Source organism: Emys orbicularis, chromosome 22, assembly GCF_028017835.1.
Source record: "Emys orbicularis isolate rEmyOrb1 chromosome 22, rEmyOrb1.hap1, whole genome shotgun sequence".
NCBI classification, from domain to species: Eukaryota; Metazoa; Chordata; order Testudines; family Emydidae; genus Emys; species Emys orbicularis.
In genome coordinates, this window is record NC_088704.1 from 2,515,685 (window position 1) to 2,541,570 (window position 25,886).

Genomic DNA, 25,886 nt, shown 5'->3' on the forward strand with positions numbered 1-25,886 from the left:
GAGGGGGAGCGAGGGTGGGTCTTCAGGGTGGAGCATGGGTGAGGCCACGGCCTGGGTTAGGGGAGGCTTAGCCTCCCCTGGCCTACGATATCTGCTGCCCATGCTCGCGAGGTATAAAACTCACTCTCAGAAGAGCTACCCTTAGGCAGAGACTGAGCTCATGGTCTAATGATTAATTTTCCAAGAGAAAACACTCGTTGAAACCTTTGCCACATTAAATCCTGTAGAAACAGCTCCTGCAAACAAACATTCTCTCCTCACAGCTAAGTTTGTTCATCACAAGAAGCTTCGTTCCCCTTCTAGTCTTCAGGCTTAACCTAGCTGATGAGAATGAAGCTGCGTTTGCGCCGTATACATCAGTAATCGCAGAGCTGGGGCCTTCTGGCTATTGTCAAACCGCCTGCAGAAGAGCAAGGGGCAGCTGTAGGTTTCTACTCTGAAAGGGAGGGGGAATATCAAGAACAGCAAAGGGCTGAGGCAGCTAGAAGTGGAGGTCAGGAGTGTAACATTATCTCAGACCTATCTCAGCTTCCCATGCAGGAAGCTCTATCACACCAAACTGTACTCTTCAAGCATGCTTAGGTGGCAGGTCATTGTTAGAGGGTTCTGTGACAGGGCTCACCCCCATCACCTGCAAGGCAAGGGAAAGAATCCCAGTTTGTCATGCTCTGGTGATTAACCAATTGTCTCCTGGCCTGAGGAGGTGGAGCTGGGCCTTGTAAGTGGACCGAGGGAGCTCAGAGGAGACAGGTCTCTGCCGGAGAGAAGCCCCAGGATAGGGTTTAACAGACAGGAAACAATGGAGAAGAACTCTACAGGCGCAGGTCTGGCCCCTGCAGGGGAGTCCTGAGGCAGAGCCAACAAGGGATCTGCAGCGGAGCCTGAAGGGGGCGGAAGGGTTCTGAGTTTGAAGATTTGTTTGGACTTTCATTTGGACTTGTTCTCGTTACCCTGGAGCGGTTTCGACTTTCATGTGATTTGGCCAGTGGGCCAAGCCAGAGTACCCAGAGGAGGAGCCAGGAGAAGATGCAGGGCTGAGGGAAAGCTCAGTACAGTGCACCACAAACAAGGACCGCAGGAGACCAGAGAGGAGGTGAGGACACACCACTGCGGATTCAAATCACTGCCAAGAAGAGGGAAAAGTGCTGCTAGGAGCTGGAAGGGGCTTGTGAGATCTCCCTAGATCAGGGATCAGCAACCTTTTGGGCCGGTTTGTTTACCTGCCCCGTCCGCAGGTTCGGCCGATCGCGGCTCCCACTGGCCGCGGTTCGCTGCTCCAGGCCAATGGGGGCTGTGGGAAGCGGCGGCCAGCACATCCCTCGTCCCGCGCCGCTTCCCGCAGCCCCCATTGGCCTGGAGCGGCGAACCGCGGCCAGTGGGAGCTGTGATCGGCCGAACCTGCCGACGCGGCAGGTAAACAAACCGACCCGGCCCACCAGGGTGTTTACCCTGACGAGCCGCGTGCCAAAAGTTGCCAATCCCTGTCCTAGATGCTAGCACGGGGTGTGCACTCCCCAGTGAGCACTGTTTCTAACATGCTTCTCACAGCACACAGGACTGGAGCTTGGCAGCCTGTCAGGAACCCTCCTGTAAGGCCTTAATCTATCCCAAGCATCTAGGCTGTTGGTGCCCAGGTTTCCCCTAAGAGCCGGCATGCATTTCCTAGGCTGCCCCTCTGCTATTCCCCAGTCAGCTCTGGAGAACAACTTGGTTTTGGGTGTGCTCTAGCCGGTGTTAATAACTCACACGTCACCCTTGGCTGTGACTGGGTGCTTCAGGATCCGTTCTGGTGGCAGCCACTTGATGGGCACCTCAGCTGCTTTCCTAGATGGCAGCATGCCCCTGCGGTAGACCTCTCCCGCCAGCCCCAGGCCGCAGAGCCGAACTGTCATATCCTGGTGGATCAGGACATTTCGAGCTGCTACGTCGCCATGGATCAGCTTCTGGCTCGCTGTCAGATATTCCTGAAATTAGAAGAGCCACGTTTGCAAAGGAGACTTTGGGACTGCGTGAGTAGCAAGTGGTCTGCCACCCCTGGTCTCAGCAGCCACAGAGTTAACTACTGCAACTGCGCTCTCCCGAATGGGGATCCTGCCTGTGATCTAGAATGGTTGAGAGGTTAAGGCGTTGGCCTGCCCATGGGCATGTCTGTGTAAATTTCAGCCCCCTTTCCGGCAGCATTACTTAGCTGAATCCTACATTTGCCTTGTAGGGAAGGGGCTGTAATGCTCCAAGAGATCCCTTCTGTTCTCAGTATGATCTATGTGCTCTCCCAGCTGGGAACTGAGCTCAGGAACATCCTGTAGGATCAGCTAAATAAGGCAACAGCTGTGGCGAGGTTTTGCCCATTGATTGTCCTCCAGGTCTAAGATCACCACAGGAACAAGCCATGCTTTCTTCTCTAAAGATTAATGAATTGACCTTGAAATAAACAAACCAGTGTATTTGACCCCCTTCCCTCCCCTCCCCTCCATACGCAACACTTACCAGTCCGCGTGCAATTTGGATCGCCATGGTGAACACGCTCTTCTCTGTCAGCTCATAAAGATGCCCCTTAATGGGTAAGTCCCCCTACCAAGTCAAAAGAGGAAGAGACAGATCACTCAGGCAGCCTCCGCCTCCCCACAAACACTGCCATGTTCTACAACAACTTCCGCTTGGGATCGCAATAATTACATTCTAATCCAATTGAAACTGCAGACAAGACAGGGAAGTCTAAGGATCAGGACCCTTTCGGTTTTAACCCCCCCCCTCCCCAATTTGAGTGTCAGAATTCCACTTCCCCCCTTTTCCCTGTAAACCAGGCGGCTAGCCCACCAGCCTGGGAAGCATCACGCCAGAGTTTGTCTCAGGATCTCACCTCAGGGCACAATGTATTGGTTAACCAGAAAACAGGCAAAATACCTAAAGGCAATAATTCCTCTGGTTATAGTTCCTAGTTGGGTATTAATAGTGATTTCTTTGCTCTGCTCAAAACTCTCTTCTATATGCTGCAGTACAAAATAGAGCCATTTGGGTTGGAAGGCAGTCGGGACCTCTCGTAAATCGTCTAGTTCCTACTCTCTGCTTTGTGGTAGGACTAGGAGAGATTTGATTATTCCTAAAGAATTCCCAATATCTACGGTAGGTCTAGCTAGGGCACCAGTCACCACATAGTATTTAGGAATAATCACATCTAGTCTTGAGTATGTTTAACATGAATTCCTATCTCCTGTAAAGCACATTTATAGATGTAACTATCATAAAAATCATATCTTGTGCTCTGTAGAATTTCAGTGATATCTGCTCACTTTACTGACACAATTAAGTTGTTATTCATTTTCACACTGCAGTTATTTGAAAGAGACCTGGATTCTATTTGATCTCATGCATGAACAGAACTGTCAGCTAAACCCTGACAGCAGAAGCTTTCTTACTGGTGATAGTGCAGAGGCAGAAAGCACAAGGCATTCAGAAACTATGCTGATGAGGTGGAATAAGAATCCAGACAGCAAAAATGGGATTTCGGAATTTGTGGTGCTGGCAGCTAGAATGAGTCCTGACTTACGCTGTAAAGTGAGCAAGTTCCACTCAGAAGTAGAGAGAATAAATGAGCCCTCGCATTGTCAGATTTACGGGCTGTTCTCAGAGTACAGCTGCAGTGTCCAGACTCCGGGCCAGTAAAAGTTCTGCAGCAGCTGCTGCCTGGGGCGCTGGACCCCCTGGTGTCCCAAGAGAGGGACATCGTGGGCCAGGTACAATAGCCTGCGGCGATACTTCTGGGCCACCACCAGCTGCCTCCTGATTCCCCACAGTTCTACATCCCCTTGGGCAGCCCATTCCCAGTACAGGAATCCCTTTTCCCATAGGAATCTTTCCCTGCAGCCTTCCCCAAGGGGGTTTGCAGCGCTGTGGCCAGCCAGTTCCCTCTGCTTCTCCAAGGAGGAATCCTTCTGCAGCTCAGTCTGAAATTCAGCTGCTGGGGAAGGGAGTGGGATCTGTTCCCTCTCGCTGGCTGGGCCTGGGGTCACAGCCCTGCTGAGCTCTGTCCCTAATAGCCCCCTCCCTGCCATGGGATCACTTCCCAGCAGCATGTCTGGACCAGGCAAACCTGGTTGGCAGCCGGCCTGCCCTGCCGGTGTCCCCCCCACTCAGCTGGGGTCTCAGCTCCCACCATGCTCAGCGCTGCCCTTGCTGTCCCAGTGGGGGCAGGCAGCGAGCTCACTGCTTTGGTCACAGCATCAGAGCCAGCGTGAGTCCCTTCTCCGGTGTGCAGGGGAGCGGGGAGCATCTCTCCCTCCCACTTAGCCTCAGGGGTCTGGTTACAGACAGGCAGGTACCCTGAGCTTAGCAGCTCCTCCCCACTGCCTTCCAGGTCATTTGCACTTTTACTGACCCCTTCAGTCTCAGCCGATTGGTTCCCTGAATTCAAATTCAAATCCTTGGCCATTACAGGAGCAGGGCCTGGATCCTGTCCCAAAGAGACACAGTCATCCCCCAACAGGACCTCACAGCCGATACCTTGGAGAACCCCAACTACCAGCCAGCCCGGCCCCTCCTGGGTCTGCACAGGGATCCGGGCCATAGGCAGGACGAGGGGCTTCATCCCGGGGACCTTCACTCAGGTCACACAGCCCCAAGAGGGCTAAAAACTCACTTTAAAAAAAATGAAAACTGAGATTCTCATGGAATAATATGACTCCAGGAACTTTTCCCACAGGTCAGATTGGCAGGGGACTTGCAGGTTTTCACCTTCCTCTGCAGCATGGAGCATGGGTCACCTGCTGGAGTCATCAGGGCAAATCTCACATATCAATCCCTTGCCGTTGCAGGGGTCTCAGGCATTGGTGGCACCTCAGACTCTCCTGTTCTCTGCCTCACAAGTTTGGTCTCCAGGACTGAAATTCTTTAACTAAAGTCTTTGGCCTCAACACAGAGGCCAAAGACTTACTGGGTGAAATGCAATGGCCTGGGCTATCTATCCCTTCTGGCCTTGAACTCTATCAAATTGGGGCTTTCACACAAACATCATGAGACTTTCCAACTCTCCTGACTTTATCCCAACACGTCTTGAAGTGCATTTGCTAAAGTCAAATGTTTTCCCACTTCTGCTTGGAGAATTACATTAACCCTAAAAAGGCCGCAATGCAGAGAGAAGTGGAAGGGGGCTGAGGGTGGTGCATTGCCCGGCATTCCCCCACTACAGCTTGCCCACGTCAAAACCCAACGGCTCCTCTCACCTGACGGGCTTGCCACAGGAACTGCAGTAAATTTCCTAGGCTCATGGCCTCCAGGATGAGGCAGAGGGGTAGAGCTTGGCTCTGACACCACAGGACCTTCACCAGGCTGTCATGTTTACAGATCTTGATGTGAAACTTCATCACTTCTATAAAATCCTTCATTTCCTGAGGGCTGGTGGCCACTGATGGAAAGGAACCAGAAGCAACATTAATACCAAGCATGGGCACCAAGAGGAGGAAAGCTGATGGCCTACAAGAAAGGGGACTAACCCTTGAGGAGCAAGATGTGGCTCAACAGGGACTAGATACGGGTTGGATTTGCAGCACAGAGCCAGATTTGCTACATGAGGCTTGGTCTATCACATGCCCTGTTTAGATCCATGATTTTGGTTCTCCCCATTCTAGTGATATCAGGACTATCTGCTCTTGATTTGGACAAGGTGTGTTGGCTGTGGCCCAGAACTAGAACACAATAGCCAGACTATAGAAAGAATGTACCAAAGTGAATCTTTTGCTTTTGACAGTCAAAGGTCTCCTAACCCAATGGTTCGTTGGGCTGCCATGGCTAAGGCACAGCAGGTTCATAGCCAACAGTACCCAAGGATGTGAAACAGCCAACCACCTTGGGCTGCCCTGACGCAACAGAGCAGGTACTCATTCTGTAGCTGGGTGAACTGGAAGCAGGTTTTTAGTGGGAGATCAACCAAGACTTGAACCCACACCCATCTAGACTGTAGTTGAGCACCTTAACCACTCAGCCACTGCACCTCACCTCACCCCCTCCTTACATTTAAATAGTAACAGAGCTTATCTCACAACAAACTGGAGGGGCTGATTTTCAAACTGTAGGCAGCCAGGCTGGTGGACAAAAATGCCCCCTTACTGTACACACATTTACCCATTGTGCCCCCTGCCTCCGGCTCAGTCATCTGCAGCGACTCAACCAGGGACCTCTGGCTCTAAAAGCAGGTCTATTCTTTGGGCTATTGGAGTTGATACAGGCATCTTGGGGCTTTAGTGGACTCAAACATTTCACCTGTCCAGCCACTAGAGGGAGACAAAGACCTTCAGTGGGTTAAAAGGGGTCACGCATGTGCAAATTGGAATAGTTGCACTTGTGCACATGGCAGCACATGTGCACATGCATTTTTGTAGGCCTCTGTTTATGAACGTTTTGCCCTGAAAGTCTCCTGCTTCTGTCATGCCTGCAATAGGAACTGCATTGTCTGAGCCTTTCTCCTGCACCATCAGACTGGAGCGGCTGCTGGGGAGGGGGGGAGTCGTCACCAAAGAATCCTGGAACTAGAGACACTGAAGGAGGAATTTCTAAAAGCTGCTTAGGTTTCCCTGGTCACATGCTCTTATTTAATAAGTGGTGTCTGTCCCACTGGTGAGTGTGTGGTACAGGACCCTCTCCCCCCGTGGTGCCTGAGACCTGGTCTACACTATGAGTTTAGGTCGAATTTAACAGCGTTAAATCGAATTAAGCCTGGACACGTCCACACAGCGAAGCCCTTTTTTTTTTTTTACTTAAAGGGCCCTTTAAACCGGTTTCTTTACTCCACCTCCGACGAGGGGATTAGCGCTAAAATCGGCCTTTCCGGGTCGGATTTGGGGTAGTGTGGACGGAATTCGACGTTATTGGCCTCCGGGAGCTATTCCACAGTGCTTCATTGTGACCGCTCTGGACAGCACACTCAACTCAGATGCACTGACCAGGTAGACAGGAAAAGCCCCGCGAACTTTTAAATTTAATTTCCTATTTGCCCAGCGTGGAGAGCACAGGTGACCACGCAGAGCTCATCAGCACAGGTAACCGTGATGGAGTCCCAGGATCGCAAAAGAGCTCCAGCATGGACCGAACGGGAGGTACGGGATCTGCTCGCCATATGGGGAGACGAATCAGTGCTATCTGAACTCCGTAGCAGTAAACGAAATGGCAAAATATTAGAAAAAGTCTCAAAGGCCATGAAGGACAGAGGCCATAACAGGGACGCACAGCAGTGCCGCGTGAAAATTAAGGAGCTAAGGCAAGCCTACCACAAAGCCAGAGAGGCAAACGGAAGGTCCGGGGCAGAGCCGCAAACATGCCGCTTCTACGTGGAGCTGCATCCGATGCTGGGGGGTGCAGCCACCACTACCCCAACCGTGTGCTTTGACTCCATCAATGGAGAATCACACAACAGGGAAGCGGGTTCGGGGTACGAGGAAGATGATGATGAAGACAATGAAGATAGCTCACAGCAAGGAAAGGGAGAAACCGGTTTCCCCAACAGCCAGGATATGTTTATCACCCTGGACCTGGAACCAGTAACCCCCGAACTCACCCAAGGCGTGCTCCCAGACCCTGAGGGCGCACAAGGGACCTCTGGTGAGTGTACCTTTGTAAATATTACACATGATTTAAAAGCAAGTGTGTTTAATGATTAATGATTAATTTGCCCTGGCAATCGCGGCCAGTACAGCTACTGGAAAAGTCTGTAATGTGTATGGGGATGGAGCGGAAATCCTCCAGGGACATCTCCAGAAAGCTCTCCTTCATGTACTCCCAAAGCCTTTGCAAAAGGTTTCTGGGGAGGGCTGCCTTATCCCGTCCGCCATGGTAGGACACTTTACCACGCCAGGCCAGTAGCACGTAGTCTGGAATCATTGCATAACAAAGCATGGCAGCATATGGTCCCGGTGTTTGCTGGCATGCAGACAACATCCATTCCTTATCTCTCTTTGTTATCCTCAGGAGAGTGATATAATTCACGGTCACCTGGTTGAAATGGGGTGATTTTATTAAGGGGACATTCAGAGGTGCCCGTTCCTGCTTGGCTGAACAGAAATGTTCCCCGCTGTTAGCCACGCGGTGGGGGGGAGGGGTGAAGTGATCATCCCAGAGAATTGGGTGTGTGTGTGTGTGGGGGGGGGGGGGGATAGTTGGGTTTGTGCTGCATGTTAACCCGGAAACCGCAGCCCCTCCTTTTACATTGCAAACCCATTTTAAATGGCCAACCCAACGGGTGCTTGGTATGGGAAATGAGGGCGCTGCTGTTTGAAACCATTCCCACATGTTAAGAAGGTTAAAAAAGCCAAAAGACTGTGGCTTACCATGGCTGCCTGCAAGCCGAAATCTGTTGCCTGGCACTGCATGAGTGATTTCTCACACCAAACCGGCAGGCCCTCAATATAAGAGGAAAAATGCGACCTTGTAACGAAAGCACATGTGCTGTGTAATGTGAACAGCAAAATTTAACGTGAAAGAGTGTACCCATTGTTCTCTAAAATGTGTCTTTTTTAACCACTTCTCCCTTCTCCTCCACCAGCTGCAAATGTTTCTCCTTCACAGAGGCTAGTGAAGATTAGAAGGAGAAAACGGCGGACTCGGGATGATATGTTCTCGGAGCTCCAGATGTCCTCCCACGCTGACAGAGCACAGCAGAATGCGTGCAGGCAGTCAATGTCAGAGTGCAAAAAAGCACAATATGAACGAGAGGAGAGGTGGCGGGCTGAATCGCGGGCTGAAGAGAGCAAGTGGCGGGCTGAAGAGGATAGGTGGCGTCAGCTTGCTGACAGAAGGCAAAAGTCGATGCTCCGGCTGCTGGAGCATCAAACTGATATGCTCCAGCGTATGGTTGAGCTGCAGGAAAGGCAGCAGGAGCAGAGACCGTCGCTACAGCCCCTGTGTAACCAACAGCCCTCCTCCCCAAGTTCCATAGCCTCCTCACCCAGACGCCCAAGAACGCGGTGGGGGGGCCTCCGGCCACCCAGCCACTCCACCCCAGATGATTGCCCGAGCATCAGAAGGCTGGCCTTCAATAAGTGTTAAAGTTTTAAACTGCAGTGTGTCCTTTTCCTTCCCTCCTCCCCCACCCCTCCCGGGCTACCTTGGCAGTTATCCCCCTAGTTGTGTGATGAATTAATAAAGAATGCATGAATGTGAAGTAACAATGACTTTATTGCCTCTGCAAGCGGTGCTCGAAAGGGGGAGTCGAGGGTGGTTAGTTTACAGGGCATAGAGTGAACCAGGGGGAGGGGGGGCGGAGGGTTCATCAAGGCGAAACAAACAGAAGTTTCACACCGTAGCCTGGCCAGTCACAAAACTCGTTTTCAAAGCTTCTCTGATGCGCACCGCGCCCTGCTGTACTCTTCTAACCGCCCTGGTGTCTGGCTGCGCGTAATCAGCGGCCAGCCGATTTGCCTCAACCTCCCACCCCGCCATAAATGTCTCCCCCTTACTCTCACAGATATTGTGGAGCGCACAGCAAGCAGCAATAACAATGGGGATATTGGTTTCGCTGAGGTCTATCCGAGTCAGTAAACTGCGCCAGCGCGCTTTTAAACGTCCAAATGTACATTCCACCACCATTCGGCACTTGCTCAGCCTATAGTTGAACAGGTCCTGACTACTGTCCAGGCTGCCTGTGTACGGCTTCATGAGCCATGGCATTAAGGGGTAGGCTGGGTCCCCAAGGATAACGATAGGCATTTCAACATCCCCAACGGTTATTTTCTGGTCCGGGAAGAAAGTCCCTTCCTCCAGCTTTTGAAACAGACCAGAGTTCCTGAAGATGCAAGCATCATGTACCTTTCCCGGCCATCCCACGTTGATGTTAGTGAAACATCCCTTGTGATCCGCCAGGGCTTGCAGCAGCATTGAAAAGTACCCCTTGCGGTTTATGTACTCGGTGGCTTGGTGCTCCGGTGACAAGATAGGGATATGGGTTCCGTCTATTGCCCCACCACAGTTTGGGAATCCCATTGCAGCAAAGCCATCCACTATGACCTGCACGTTTCCCAGAGTCACTACCCTTGATATCAGCAGGTCTTTGATTGCATTGGCTACTTGGATCACAGCAGCCCCCACTGTAGATTTGCCCACTCCAAATTGATTCCCGACTGACCGGTAGCTGTCTGGCGTTGCAAGCTTCCACAGGGCTATCGCCACTCGCTTCTCAACTGTGAGGGCTGCTCTCATCCTGGTATTCTGGCGCTTCAGGGCAGGGGAAAGCAAGTCACAAAGTTCCATGAAAGTGCCCTTACGCATGCGAAAGTTTTGCAGCCACTGGGAATCGTCCCACACCTGCAACAAGATGCAGTCCCACCACTCTGTGCTTGTTTCCCGGGCCCAGAATCGGCGTTCCACGGCATGAACCTGCCCCAGTAACACCATGATTTGCACATTGCCTGTACTTTGTGAGAGGTCTATGTCCATGTCAATTTCCTCATCACTCTCGTCGCCGCGCTGCAATCGCTGCAATCGCCTTCTCGCCTGGTTTTGCTTTGGCATGTTCTGGCTCTGCATATACTCCAGGACAATGCGCGTGGTGTTCATAGTGCTCATAATTGCCGCGGTGATCAGCGCGGGCTCCATGATCCCAGTGCTATGGTGTCTGGGCTGAAAAAAGGCGCAAAACTATTGTCTGACAGAGGGAGGGAGGGAGGGGCGAGTGACGACATGGCTTACAGGTACAGGGAATTAAAATCAACAAAGGTGGCTGTGCATCAGGGAGAAACACAAACAACTGTCACACAGAATGGCCCCCCCCCAAAGATTGAACTCAAAACCCTGGGTTTAGCAGGCCGTTGATTTCATGGAGGGAGGGGGAAGCAAATGAATACAGAACAAATCTGGTCCATCTATTTTTTACATCTTAAGCTGGCAGCAGACGGTGCAGCATGACTGATAGCCCTCGGCATCTTCTGGGTGCTTGGCAGAAGATGCTGTACTACGACTGCTAGCCATCATCATCAAGACGGTTCAATAGGCCTGCCGGCAGGACTGAGTCTCCAGGAGACAAAACATGTCTGCCCAGGTGCCTCTGACCGAACTCATTGAGGAATACAATGACAAGGGATACCAGTTGTAATACACCATCTACTGCCAAAAGGCAAGGAGCTGCTGCTGTATAGCAATGCAGCCCCACATCTGCCAGCACCCAGATAGTTGATGAAGGCTACCAGTCATACTGCACCGTCTACTGCCAAAAGGCAATTAGCTGCTGCTGTGTAGCAATGCAGTACCACGTCTGCCGGCACCCAGATGACATATGGTGACGCTGAGCTGAGCGGGCTCCATGCTTGCCGTGGTATGTTGTCTGCACAGGTAACCCAGGTAAAAAGGCGCGAATCGATTGTCTGCCGTTGCTCTGACGGAGGGGGAGGGGCCTGACGACATGTACCCAGAACCCCCCGCGACACTGTTTTTGCATCATCAGGCATTCGGATCTCAACCCAGAATTCCAGTGGGCGGCGGAGACTGCGGGAACTGTGGGATAGCTACCCACAGTGCAACGCTCCGGAAGTCAATGCTAGCCTCGGTACTGTGGACGCGGTCCGCCAACTTAATGCACTTAGAGCATTTTATGTGGGGACACACACAATCGACTGTATAAAACCGATTTCTATAAAACCGGCTTCTATAAATTCGACCTAATTTCGTAGTGTAGACGTACCCTCAGTCACAGAGGACACAAGTCTTCCCCTGCAAGAGGCTTAACTCAAGATGCAGTAGCTCATGCATTTTGCTGTGGAGGTCCCTGGTTCAAACCTTGTTATGTTGGCCAAATTGGCCACTGTGACATTTACTTAGATGGCTAAAGTATAATTCTAGCTAATGCTTGCAGCTTTCTTTCTAGACCAGTCTCCTGTTCTAGACGTCCCATCTGGGCCATCACGCACCAGACAGCCCAGACCTGGCAGTGAGAGAAAACTCCTCTCCCCAACTTGCTCACCTGGTAGTTTCCTCAGAATCACAGACAGTGAAGGCCCCAAAGAACCCGTTTGGATGAGGGTGGCCCGGGAAATCTGTCCATATCGCCCCATGCCCAAAAACGCCTCCTCCTGGATGTTCCAGTCCTTAGGCAGCTCCCACTTTGCTAAGAGGGAATCCTTAAACTCCAATATTCTCTCTGCTGAAGTGGCTGTGGGCAGGGAGTCATATTCCTTCCCATCTTGCCCTGGAACATCATCTGCCAAGAAAGAATCATCATACATGAGAACACTGTGAGAGACATCAGCCAGCACTGAGCGTGGGTTCTATTCCCAGCTCCAGCACACGCTCACTGTGTAACTTCTGACATAGCACATCTAGCTTAGGTACTTGGCATTACTGGAGTATCTGAGCACCTCACCTTCCTCAATGTGTAGAGTCACACCCCTCCCCCAAGGCTGGGCAAGACTAGTATTGCTTTTGGACACATGGGAACTGAGACTCAGAGAGACTTTGCCAAAGTCCCAGGTGGAGTCTGCAGCAGAGCAGGGAGTTGAACCCAGCTCGCCAAAGGGCAAGAGGACCACCCAAACCACTAGGCCACCACTCCTTTCTGTACCTTTCCCTCTCTGTGAGAGGAGGAGGAAGCTATTGCCCCTTCTTACGCAGGAATTGTGTTACTGTTGGTAAAGCACTTCAAGGCTCTCCAGTGGAAGGTGGTGGGCAGACACAAAGCCCTGTCTTCAAAGGAACGGTGCTGTTATAACCCTATAAAGGCTGGCGACAGAGATTCCTTGGCAGTGACCTCTGGGATTCACTCCCTGCTGAAATATGACCAGAAGGAATGTGGCAGCTCTTAGACATGCCTCTTTGACCAGCTGGATTAAGCTGATTAAATCCTGTTTCCCAAGCTGACTAGTTCTGCAGGGAGCATGGAGTCTGGTTTCTAGACCTGAGATTTTGAACACCTCAGTTTAAGTCTTTTAAGGTGGCAGGATACCATGGTGATGGCCACCAAATACAGGACTGCAACTGTAGAGTTTGGTGAAATTGTTTTGGCAAATTGTAGATGTGACGCTGTACGGAATATGGGTGACCATTTATAATATGATTGATACCAATATTACAAAATTGCATTGAATCTTACAATATATGCCATGTAAGGTAGTAGTGGGAAAGTTATAATTGGCTAAATATGATAATTGTGTTTATATGTATGTATCATCTTATGCCCAAATAAATTTGTTAGTCTCTAAGGTGCCACAAGGACTCCTCATTGTTTTTGCTGATACAGACTAACACGGCTACCACTCTGAAACCCATCTTTGTACTGTGAGTTATAAATGTGTGGTATATTTGTATATCAAACTTGTGCTGTGTTTCTGAGTGACACCCCAGATTGGCATTGGCACTATCCAGCCTGCTTGATGGCCTATCAAGGGCAATCAGCCATACAATGAACCCATTGAGAGAAGCCAGGGGCTACAACTATGAGTCAGCAGGACACCTAGTGTCATGCCTGTGGACAGGGGACTCCCAAGTGTTTTTCCAGGCCCATGTGCTGTGAGCTTGTGTTTGGGACAGAGGATGTACAAACCACATGGCAAAGGATAGAAAAGGCAGCTGCACCATCTCCATTTTGTCTTCAATCTGGCTTCTTACGTCTGGAGCAACTTCTCTACAAACTGAAGCTTTGAAAAAAAGGACTGAATGACCCATCCAAGCTTTGGATGTGTTCCAGAGGGACTCTACAAGCCAGCAAACTCACCAATACTGCTGAGAACATGATATATGGATTCTGAAGTCTTACATATGTATCTGATGGCTTTGACCATTTAACAACTCTCTTCTCGTTCTTTTCTTGTCTAATAAACCTTTAGTTTTAGTTACTAAAGACTGGCTGGCAGCATGGTATTTTGGATAAGATCCAAACTAATATTGACCTGGTAACGTGGCTGGCCTTTGGGGATCAGAAGAACATTTTGTATAGTGAGCAGAGTTTTAAATAACTCCTCATTTTACTGGACCTAGCCAGAGAACTGGAATGCAATAAAGGGGGCTGGATGATTTATTTATTTTTTTGTTTAGCTTCTTGATAACCAATGTGGGGAATCAGGAGCATAGTTTGTGCCTGGTTGGTGAATCTAACTACCGTGTTAACCCCGAGTTCTGGGAGAATCTGCTCTCCTTTTGCAGCCTGCCTTGCCCTGGGCATTTTCAGTGTGGGCTGCCCTAGGCACCTTGAGTCACAGTAGATTTATTGAAAAATGCATTTTTGAGGCACCAAAACTACTCACCAATCTAGGTCAAATTGTTTAGGCCAATCCCATCCCACCAACCCTGAAAATGTTTTGGGGGGGAAATATCACAATGTTTGATTCTGACTTTTTCTAAACAAATGGTTTTGATGTTTTCTTTTGAAAATGCAAACAAATTGTTTTGTAAATATCATTTCAAATCGACATTCAAAATGTTTTGTTCGACCCGAATAAAAAATTTTTGGTTTTTCACTTTGGCAAGGGGAAAAAACCCTAAATTTTGGTTTCAAACAAACCATTTTTTCCAGGTTTTTCAGGTTGGCAACTGAACTGAAAAAAATCAACTAACCACTCAGCTCTGTTGGCTAGTAACTAATGATGCACTGCAGTATTACCATCACCTTTGCATACCGTCTGTGTATGATTGCAATATCTGTTCCTCAAATAATTTGTTCACTTTTGGTTGGTGTTTGTTAATATGGCAACAAACCCCTGGGACAATAACAGACATAAGTAAAATTACCACTTCAATCTGGGAGATTTTCTGGTACCTCGATAGCCCTCAGCGCCGCAGGACAGAGAGAGGTGTAGAGGAGGTGGAATGGCTCTGGGCCTTGCTTCAGTTCTTTTTATTTCTCTTTCTTTTCCCTTTACGTTTGTGATTGAGCATAAAGGGCTCTGGAATGTTGCTCTCGTGTGGTGTACCTGGTGATGTATGACATGTGATGATATTGCAACCCTTAGTTGGAGGGAGGAAGGGACAGCTGTCTCCAGTGCTGTATTTCCATGGACCTTCTTTCAGCTGGCGCTCAGCAGGGCTGGGCCATAAGGCTGATCTCTGTCTACAAGAGGGACTGACACACATGACCTTCAGTGGAACTGTTCAACTGTGGCAGGACCGACGAGCTCCCTCTCGGCTGGCTGCTACTTCAGGATCCAGATCCTCTCTGCTTGGACTGTATGTTTCCACTGCAGAGGCTCCAGGGCCGGCGCTGCCAAGGGAGCTGTCCCCAGAAACGATTGTGGCCTGGAGCTAAATCAATCTTGGTGCCACACAAGAGCCCTGTGAGGGGAGGGCTGGGATCCCTGTTGCCATGGCATCTCCCTGACCAACGCAACAGAAACCGGGCTGAATCTCTACAGTCTAGTGGAATCTTTGCTTCCTGCTTCAGTGCGCTAAACAGGCTGAACCTCCTCAACTGAACAGGACCGTAGCCTGGGGGGATATTCCTCTATTGCTCATCTTACACCCTCAATGATTGGCTGACTTTGACCAATTGCTAGCCAGCAGGAAGTGTGACATAATGGTCAGAGAAGAGGACTTGAACTCACAACTCCCGCGTGCTCTGATCATCTTGACCTCCCTCTCAGAGGGGTTGTTCAGCTGAATTACACAGCAGCAGCCACTCCAAAGGTTTGGCTGAGATTTACACGCACCGTTGTGCACATCCCCTTTTCAGTCCTTTCCACGTCTCATGCTGGGTGCATGCCATGTGTCCAGCTGGCGGCATTCTGTCCCTTCTGGAGGGGATCCAGACAAGCCATTTGGGAGCCGTGAGGCTCATTAGGGCTTGAAAACTCTCTTAACCCGGACTCACCTAGTAAGCTTTGCTGACGTGATCACTGGAGGATCTTGGCAAGATCCAGGGGCCAGGGCTGGAGATGGGCAAAGGCCTGTTTGGGGAGTGAGACCCAAAGCTGCAGAGCTCGTGTCCTTACCTTCCAGCAAGATGATGGGTTCCCGCTCAGCATCCCTCCCCCTCCGACACGTCTTCCAGACGATGACCGCCACCACCAGCAACGTGGAGGAGGCCAGGAGGGAGGGGATAATGATCATTGCATGCCGCATCCCATTTTCATCTGTAACAAAGAACCGGGGGGAGAGGCTAGAGAAGAACCTTTCAGTGCTGGCAAGGAGCCCTTGGCAGCTCCCGGTCGGCCCTGAGGAACTAGTGCAATGGCCGATGGTACAAGAGCTGGGCAAGGAGTTGGACCCTATGGCCCAGCACATCCCTGCTTGGCCTCTAAGGAGATGCCATTGGCTTGAGTCTGATTGGCCACAGGCACCCTGACAAGATGGAGACAGAGAGGCCCTCAGGCCCTTTATCACTCGTCTCTTCAGGAGTCAAGGCTGCTCAGTAGATTCTCAGGGCCTCACAGTGCATCCCATGTACGGGACCTTGGGGTCCATCTGCACCAGAGCTGGAGGTGCACAGCCACACAGGGGACCGTACGTACTCAGGGCAGCTCGCCCATCCCACCACCCAGGCAGCTGCAGCGACGCTGCTATTTTTAGTGACTAGCTTAATCACAGCTAGTGTGGGTAAGTGCTGGTCACCCCTGCCTTAGAGGAAAGTTGTTCTGGGGGGAAATGCCCCTCCATTCCAGTGGAACAGCCGTGTTCCCTTGTGGGTTATCTGTTTCTTACAAACATACCTTATTACACCCTTGCCTGCCCCATTCCCCCGGAGCAGGCGGATCATGGCAAGTGCAAACCATTCTCATGCTGCCAAACACTTCATCAGATGTAGCATTTCTGCAACAGTTTTCACCCAGAGGTGTCAAAGCGCTTCACCAAAGCAGGTCAGTAGCATTACCCCATTTTACAGATTGGGAAACTGAGGCACCAGGGATGGAGGGGAGAAGGGACTTGCCTAAAGCCCTGCCCAGCAGATCAGTGACAGAGCTGGGACTAGAGCCCAGGTCTCGATTCCCAGGCCTGTGTTCTAACTGCTCCTTAATGCTACCTCCCTTTTAACTTAAAAACAAAACCAACAACCCACACCTCTGCACGCAGGCCACCGGCTAGCTTGCTTTTCCACCCACCCACACATGCTGCAGCCACTATTCTAGCTCCCGTTAAGCAGGTGCGGCCGATTGAAAAGTAGCGGGCATGCGGAGAGTCCACTTATCAGAGGGGCCCGAGGGCTGTCACTTTGCTTTAGGAGTGAGTAGCCAGGAGGGGTATGGTGCTTTGCTGGAGCATGCTCACTGCTACATGGCCAGGGAAGCTGGAAGAAAGAAAACTTCCTAGTGTCTGATCACCACAGAGATTCAATATTTTCCAGAAAAGGGCAATTTGAGGGAGGCCAGATTTTATCAGCGCTGAAGCCTCAACTGATTCCTAGATTCCAGGGCCAGGCGGGAGCATTGTGATCATTCTAGCCTGACCCCTGGATAGCACCGGCCAGAGACCTGCCCCACAATAGCTCCTGTCTGAACTAGAGCAGACTTTTCTTTGTTTAAAAATGGTCAGTGATGGAGAATCCTGGGTAAATTGTTCCAGTGGTTATTTACTCTCAGTAGGCACTGGAGATGGAGTTATGATGTCAGTGTAGGAAGGCACATCAGCGGGAGCATGGCTATAGTGTGTATAGTGAGGTCAACATAAGCTGCCTTATGTCAATCTAACTGTGTAGTGTAGACCAGGGCTAATGGTGATGTCCCAGGACTAAAGATGACCTCCAACCCAGAAAAACGGGTTTGGGATTTTTTCGCTTCCTTATGAGGTATACAGAAGGCCTGGGAATGTGTTTAAAGTTTTTTCTCCCCCCTTGGTTCTTTTTTAGGTTAGAAATTCAGTTTTATTAGTGTTTATTATTATAGTGGAAAATATTAGAGGACCCAACCAAGATCAAGGTCCCATTGTACTAGGCGCTATACATACACATAGAGAAAGAATCATAGAAGATTAGGGTTGGAAGAGACCTCAGACCCTAGTCCAACCCCCTGCTCAAAGCACGACCAATCCCCAACTAAAACATTGTAGCCAGGGCTTTGTCAAGCCGGGCCTTAAAAACCTCTAAGGATGGAGATTCCACCACCTCCCTAGGTAACCCATTCCAGTGCTTCACCACCCTCCTAGTGAAATAGTGTTTCCTAATATCCAACCTAGACTTCCTGCCCTGCAACTTGAGACCATTACTCCTTGTTCTGTCATCTGGTACCACTGAGAACAGCCTAGCTCCATCCTCTTTGGAACCCCCCTTCAGGTAGTTGAAGGCTGCTATCAAATCCCCCATCACTCTTCTGAAGACTAAACAATCCCAGTTCCCTCAGCCTCTCCTCATAAGTCATGTGCCCCAGCCCCCTGATCATTTTCGTTGCCCTCCGCTGGTCTCTCTCCAATTTGTCCACATCCTTTCTGTACTGGGGGCCCCAAAACTGGACGCAATACTCCATATGTGGCCTCGCCAGTGCCGAATAGAGGGGAATAATCACTTCTCTCGATCTGCTGGCAACGGTCCTCTAATGCAGCCCAATATGCTGTTAGCCTTCTTGGCAACAAGGGCACACTGTTGACTCATATCCAGCTTCTCGTCCACTGTAATCCCCAGGTCCTTTTCTGCCACTCAGCCAGTCAGTCCCCAGCCTGTAGTGGTGCATCCTAAGTGCAGGACTCTGCACTTGTCCTTGTTGAACCTCATCAGATTTCTTTTGGCCCAATCCTCTAATTTGTCTAGGTCCCTCTGGACCCTATCCTTACCCTCCAGTGTATCTACCTCTCCCCCCATCTTAGTGTCATCTGTGAACTTGCTGAGGGTGCAATCCATCCCATCATCCAGATCATTAATGAAGATGTTGAACAAAACCAGTCCCAGGACCGACCCCTGGGGCACTCCGCTTGATATCGGCTGCCAACTAGGCATCGAGCTGTTGAGCACTACCTGTTGAGCCCGACAATCTAGCCAGCTTTCTATCCACCTTACAGTCCATTCATCCAATCCATACTTTAACTCGCTGGCAAGAATACTGTGGGAGACCATATTAAAAGCTTTGCTAAAAAGTCAAGATATATCACGTCCACCGCTTTCCCCATATCCACAGAGCCAGTTATCTCATCATAGAAGGCAATTAGGTTGGTCAGGCATGACTTGCTGTAGGTGAATCCATGTTGACTGTTCCTGATCACTTTCCTCTCCTCTAAGTGCTTCAAAATGGATTCCTTGAGGACCTGCTTGTACCTATTGGGTTCCGGGAAGTGGGTGGGCGAAGCCCGCCCACTGCTAAAAGGATCCCCCCCCCAGCCTAAGGGGAGGACCCACAGGACCTAAAACCCAAATGATTACGGGGGACAACTAATGTAAAAACAGGGACAGTAGTGCGATTAAAGGGTCAAAAGAAGGGAACCTGACGGGGACACCGAGCAGAGAACCCCGGACAGTGCCCACTGCTCCTCAAAGATGTCAAGGGAGCCAGTGGACGCCGCCCAGAGGAACTCTGCCCGGATACGTGAACGGACAGAGGATCGGAAACAGGCCCCACAGTCACAGGAACCTCCATCGGCCAACCTCCTCTCCCTGGTTTTATAGATGGCCTGTTTAGCCAGGGCCAAGAGGAAGTTGACCAGGAGGTCCCGTGACTTTGTGGGGCCACGGATAGGGAGTGCATAAATGAGAAGGTGAGGGGAAAAGTGTAACCAAAAACGCAACATAATGTCGGTGAGGAGCCGGTGTAGGGGCTGCAACCTGGCACACTCTAAGTAAACATGAGCCAGGGTCTCCCTCACGCCGCAGAAAGGACAGGTGTCAGGGACAGAGGTAAACCGCGCCAAGTACACGCCCGTGCTCACGGCCCCATGAAGGAGCCGCCAACTGACATCCCCGGCGGGCCTCGGGACCAGGGTGGAATAGAGGCTGGCCCACCGGGGCTTCTCACCCTCGACAGGTGGCAGGAGGTCCCGCCACTTCGTATCGGGGCGGGACACGAGGGTGAGGAAGTGAAGAGTGTGGAGCACGAGCGTGTATAGATGTTTCCTTGGCACGGTCAGGAAACGAACCGGCTGCAAGTCGTGCAGCCGGCTCACGGAGAAGGGGTGGGGAGGCCGGTTGGGTCCATGGGGCAGGGGCCCGATAAAAAGGTCCGGAGGACCAGGGGTGGAGGGTGGGCGGGGCGTGCCCTCGCGCAGGACCTGGTCGAGGTAGACCCGAGCAGCGGGCGGCAAAGCGGCCCTCACCTCCTGAAGTACGCGCCGGGGAGTACAAGGCCTGGAGAGCCCCATGCGCCGAGTGAGCGTCAGGGGATCCAGCCAGACTCCCCGGTCGTAGTCCAGGAGGTCCCAGACTCTAGTGACTTCTGCCAGGACCAACCTCTGGCGCACCGCGGGGGACTCCGCCACCTGCACACGAAGCTGGGGGTTGCATAGCAGGGGCTCCGCGAGGAGATCTGCCCCCCCCGGTGGCCGCCACGGACCTGGTCGCTGAGAACAGTTTCCAGGTCCGGAGGAGGTCCTGGTAGAAGACCGGCAGCCCGGAGAGGTCTCCCGGAAGACCTCTCGGATCGAGATAAAAGAGCTGCCGGTCGTATCGGAGCCCTCGGAAGCGGCGCAGGAAGGCGTGCGCCAGTACGCTCCACCCCAGACTACCTGCACCATAAAGGAGCCTCTGCAGGGCCTGGAGGCGGAAGACATAGACCTGAGTGCGAAGGCACTTCAGGCCCTGCCCTCCCTCCTCCAGGGGCAGATGGAGGACCCCCACAGAGACCCAGTGCAGTCCTGGCCAAAAGAACTCCAGAATCGCCCTCCGGAGGTCGGCCAGGAAGCCCGGGGCCGGGACCAGGGTGTTGAGACGGTACCAGAGCATGGACAGGACTAGTTGATTGAGTACCAGTGCCCTCCCGCGAAGGGAGAGGCACCGGAGTAGTCCTGTCCATTTCCAGAGCCGTTCCGTCACCCTGCCCTGTAAACCTTGCCAGTTCTCCGGCGGAGATGGATGCGTGGCAGAAAGGTAAACGCCGAGATAGAGCAGCGGACCCGCGCTCCACCGGATGGCCTGAAGCGCGGGTGGGAGGGAGCTCGCCTGCCACCCGGCCCCTACCACTAGGCTAGAGCTCTTGACCCAGTTGACCCGGGGGGAGGCGGCTGCCGAGTACACGGTCTGGCAAGCCTCCACCCGCACCAAGTCGCCCGGGTCCTGGACCACGAGGAGCACATCGTCGGCGTACGCCGACAGGACCAGCCGCAGCTCCGGCTCCCGAAGCACCAACCCCGTCAACCTCCTGCGGAGGAGACAGAGGAAGGGCTCGATCGCCAGAGCATAAAGCTGGCCCGAGAGGGGGCACCCCTGCCGCACTCCCCGCCCGAAGCTGACCGGCTCAGTCAGGGTCCAGTTGAGCCTGACCAGACACTCTGCGGAAGCGTACAGCACCTGGAGAAAACCCACAAACTGGGGTCCGAAGCCTAACGCTTGCAGAGTGCCCAGGAGATACCCGTGGTCCACCCTGTCGAACGCCTTCTCCTGATTCAGGGACAGGAGGGCGAACGACAGACCATCCCTACACCCAAGTTCCAGAAGATCCCGGACCAGGTAGAGGTTATCAAAGATGCTACGGCCCGGGACGGTGTAGGTCTGGTCTGGGTGGATCACGTCCTCCAGCACGGACCCCAGCCGCAGCGAGATGGCCTTGGCTACGATTTTGTAGTCTGTGCTGAGGAGCGAGACGGGACGCCAATTTCGTAAGTCGCGGAGGTCCCCCTTCTTCGGCAATAAGGCGAGCACGGCTCGCCTGCACGAAAGAGGGAGGACCCCGCTCAGCAAGGCCTCGGCCCAGACGGCGACTAGGTCCGGGCCGAGGACGTCCCAGAACACGCGGTAGAACTCCACGGACAGCCCGTCCATGCCCGGAGATTTATTGGTGGGCATGCGGCGGAGGGCTTCCGAGAACTCGGCCAGAGAGAGACACAACTCTAGCCGGTCCCGGTCGCCCGCGCTGACCGTCGGGAGTCCGTCCCAGAGCACTCTGCAAGCGGTAGGGTCGGTCGGATCCGGGGAGAAAAGGTGTGCGTAGAAGGTCCTGGCCCTCTCGCACATCTCCGCCGGATCCGTGAGGGGGGTGCCGTCCTCCGCCAGGAGGCAGGTGACGTGCCTCTTGGCCCCCCTCCTTTTCTCCAGGGCGTAGAAGAAGCGGGAGCCGCGATCCATCTCCCGAAGGAGGCGGATGCGGGATCGAACAAAAGCACCCCGGGCCCGATGATCGTCGAGGGCCCGGAGCTCCTCCCGCTTCTCCCGGCACGCTCCGCAAAGGGATGGATCCTCAGGGCTGGCGGCCAGACGCCTCTCTAGCTCTAAGACCTCCCGTTCCAACTGCTCTATCGCCGCATCCCTCCGTCGGCTGGCGCCCCGGGTGTAGTCGCGGCAGAAGAGCCGGGCGCGCACCTTTCCTAGGTCCCACCATCGCCGTGCCGAGGGAAAGGCACGCCGCTGCCCTCGCCAGACCAGCCAGAACTCCCGGAAGGACGCCACGAAGCCCACATCCTCCAGCAAACTATTGTTAAAATGCCAATAGGCCGGCCCCGGCCTCTCCGCACAGAGAGAGGCCGTCACGGTGACTAGATGGTGATCCGAAAAAGGGGCCGGCCTGACGTCGGAGGAGTGGGCCCGTGAAAGATGGAAGCGTGACAAGTAAATGCGGTCCAACCGGGAGTGGCACGACCGATGGGCTTCCACCCGGACATAGGTGAACGTGGAGACATCGTCCGGGTGGTGGTCGCGCCAGACGTCCACCAGGGAGTGATGTTCCACAATCTCCCGGAGGACATCCGCGGCGGCCGGGCACTGCTCGGTCCCCCTCCTCGAGGGTAGCATTGAAGTCCCCGCCCAGGACCAGGCACTCACGAGGATCCAAGGAGCCGAGGAAGGCGGACGCCTGCTGATAAAAAGGCAACCGCTCCGGGCCCGATGTCGGGGCATAGACGTTGACAAGGTTGATCACAAGCCCCTCCATGCGGACCCGGAGGTGCAGCAGGCGGCCCGGCACAACCTCGGCAACCCCCAGCACCTCGGGCCGTAGGTCGGGGGAGAACAGGGTAGCCACTCCAGCCGTACGAACTGTGAGATGGCTAAAATAGACCCTGTCCCCCCACTCCAGCCACCAGCTGCCTTCGGCAGCCGGATCCGTGTGGGTCTCCTGCAGGAAAACCACAGAGTACCCCCCCTCCCGAAGGAAGGAGAGCACCTGGCACCTGCGGAGACCCACCCTACAGCCCCGGGTGTTCAATGTTGCAAAAGTGATAGGTGGCATGAGGAGGGCTGGGGGGGATCCTCGTCGGCAGGGACGCTCACGGCCCCCATTGGGCCGCGCAGCAAACCGTGACCCACCCCGAAGGTGAGCAAGGAGTCACGGAAGCTGCGGACCCGCTGGTAAGCCACGGCACCCTGCTTCCCGGTCCTTTTACCCTCCCCCATGAGGGCCCTCGCGGCCCGGAGGATCTGGTGGAAATCCCCCCATCGCTGGAGAGCGAGCGGCACCTTATTGCGGGAGCCACGGACGTCTTCTAAAAACTCCCGCAGCTCTTCTCTCAGCGTATGGGGGGGCTTCTGGTCATCCCCCGTTGGCTTCTGGTCATCCCCCGTTGGGGCCCCTGGCACGGCCCCGTGGCCCACCGAGATGGGCAGGCAAGGGGCGGACCCTCGACGTGGCGCCCGATGGACCGGCGCCACATGGCCCGCCTCAGTCCCCGGCTCAATGGGGGGCAGCGGCGGAGGGAGGATAGCAGCCCCTAGTGGGTCGGGACTGGGGAACACAAAGGCCGCTCCCTGGGGGTCATTCTCCGGGAAAGGGAAGGAGACGGCCCCTGGGGCGGCAATGGCATCGCAGGAGGTGGAAGGGATAGGAATCAGGTCAGGAGTAAGGGCAGGGCCAGGGACAGGAGTAGGGTCGGGGAGAGGGACAGAGGTGGGATCCTGGGCCCCAGGAGCTGGACAGCTGGAAGGTGGCTCCTCCCGGTCGGGCCCAGGGGTCTGAGGGTTAGGGAGGGGGTCCCCAGGGATGCCGGGCTCAGGCTCTACGGCAGGTGGAACAGCCACGGCAGCAGGAGGTGAACAATCTGCAACGGGGCCCCCACCCGGGAAGGAACTCGGTTGCCCCACGCCAACGAGGGATACCCCTGGTAACTTGTGTCCCGGCCGCGACGCACCGGCCGTCGCCTGAAAAGGCTCGGCGGCCGCCAGCGGGGTGTCACTCGCAGCCGGGCAGGTCAAAGAGCCCAGGGGTTCCGCTGAGGCAGGAGCAGGAGCAGCAATTAGGGGAACAGAAAACGGAGAAGGGGAGGCCGGGGTGAGGTCGGCCAGATCGAGGCCCGCTGGCAGAGGGTTGTCCTCCCCCTGGGTGACCGGGGTCAGACCCAGGGCCTCGATCTCTTCATAGATAGAGGGCAGCTCACCTCCCACCACCCCGGGGTCTTCCCCGCTAGCACCCGAGGCGACACTTTCCTCGGGCATCGCAGGGGGTACAGGTGGCAAGGGGGTAGGAGGGGCTTCAACGGGGGCCTCCGCAAGGAGGGACTGCAGAGGACGGATGGTGGGATCCTCCGGTGCTGCCACACCTTCCCCAGCCGGCAACGGTTGATGTAATGTACCCGCGGGCAAGGCGGAAGGCTCGGCAGCGGTGCCCCCCTTCCTGGTTTTCCGGGGGGCCTCCGCACCAGATGGCAGGAGCGGAGCTCGAGCCTTCCGCTTGCCCCGCTTTCCCTGTACTAGGGTCCAGCCCTCCATGGCATTATCTGCGGGCTTGGTGACAGGGGTTGGGTCGGGGGGCAAAGATGACGGCTCGAGGACCTGAGGAGGTAACATTGGGGGGGCGGATTCTCCCTGGGGAGGGCCCTCTCCTGCGCCCGGCAAAACCCCCACCGCACCCTCCTCTACAGGCCCCGCCACAGTGCACGTAGCAGAGGCGGGGCTCTCCCGCTCGTCTGGGCATGGTGGGGGAGGTACCCCTAAGGCCCGAGTGGGAGCAGTGGTGGTCCGAGAAGGAGGAGGGGCGGCTCCGGGTACCGGGCAACCAGGGGCACCAGCAATGGTGGGGCTGGCGCCCTGCCGGGGCTCGGGGGTCCCGGATGCTCCTCCGTGCCGGGCCAAGGGGCAATCCCTCCGGACGTGCCCCATCGCCCGGCAGAGGTAGCACCGGGCCTCCCCCGTGGAGTAGTGCACCCGGTGATGGGCCCCCTGATAGTGGACCAGGAAAGACCCCTCGAGCGCCTCTCCGCCACGCGCCGCCGGCGGCAGTTGGAGCTGCACGTGCCGGCGGAACGAGAGGACGTGACGGAGGGCGGGGTCTTTGCAGCCCAGCGAGAGAGGGCGGACAATGGAAATTGGTTTCCCCAGGTTAGAAAGGGCGGGCAGCAGGGCGACACTGGGGAGGAAAGGAGGAACGGAGGTGAGGACCATACGGACACCCAGGTCCTCCAGCGGCTCCAGGGGGACGAACACGCCCCCCACCACCAGGCCCTTCTCCACCGCCTCCTGGGCGGCGGCCACCGAGGCAAGGAAGAAAACAACCTTGCCATACATTTTGGAGGCCGCCACGATGGCCGTGGACCCCACCACCCTCGCCAACGCCCGCACGTAGGTCTCCACGTGGGGCGAGGCGGGCACCAGGAGGCAACGGACGCCGTGCTTCCTAGTCAAGGTGGGAAAGGGGCCCAGGCCGCTACAGATGGAAACCGAGGCGGTGGATGGACGAGATGGCGTACCGGCAGGCGGGGGGGCCGCCGCCACCTGGGCATATGCCCTGGGGGGAGGGGCACCCGCAGAGCTGGTGGAGGGAGCAGCGGGAAGGGACGCCGCGGCCAGTGGCGGTAGCCCCTGCCATGGAGGGCCCAGTCTTCCTAGCGGGGCTCTTCCCCTTCTTTTTGCCCTGGCCTTTCCTGCCGGCTGGGGCAGCTCCCCCAGAATTGGAGGGAGCAAGGGACGTGGCAGCAGCGGAGGTCACCCCGTC

The 25,886-nt window shown here is 54.3% G+C and overlaps 1 protein-coding gene across 1 annotated transcript in view; it reads right to left on the bottom strand.

The window, feature by feature from the left end:
- Nucleotides 1–25,886, bottom strand: part of LOC135893415 (tyrosine-protein kinase STYK1-like) — a 44,216-nt gene that overhangs the window by 12,222 nt on the left and 6,108 nt on the right. Inside the window, exons 2-6 of the mRNA XM_065421223.1 lie at nucleotides 15,894–16,034; nucleotides 11,939–12,175; nucleotides 5,220–5,401; nucleotides 2,488–2,571; nucleotides 1,747–1,964 (exon numbers count right to left, since the gene is read on the bottom strand). Coding sequence (XP_065277295.1) covers nucleotides 1,747–1,964; nucleotides 2,488–2,571; nucleotides 5,220–5,401; nucleotides 11,939–12,175; nucleotides 15,894–16,034 — 862 coding nt within the window. The remainder of the gene's footprint in view (nucleotides 1–1,746; nucleotides 1,965–2,487; nucleotides 2,572–5,219; nucleotides 5,402–11,938; nucleotides 12,176–15,893; nucleotides 16,035–25,886) is intronic.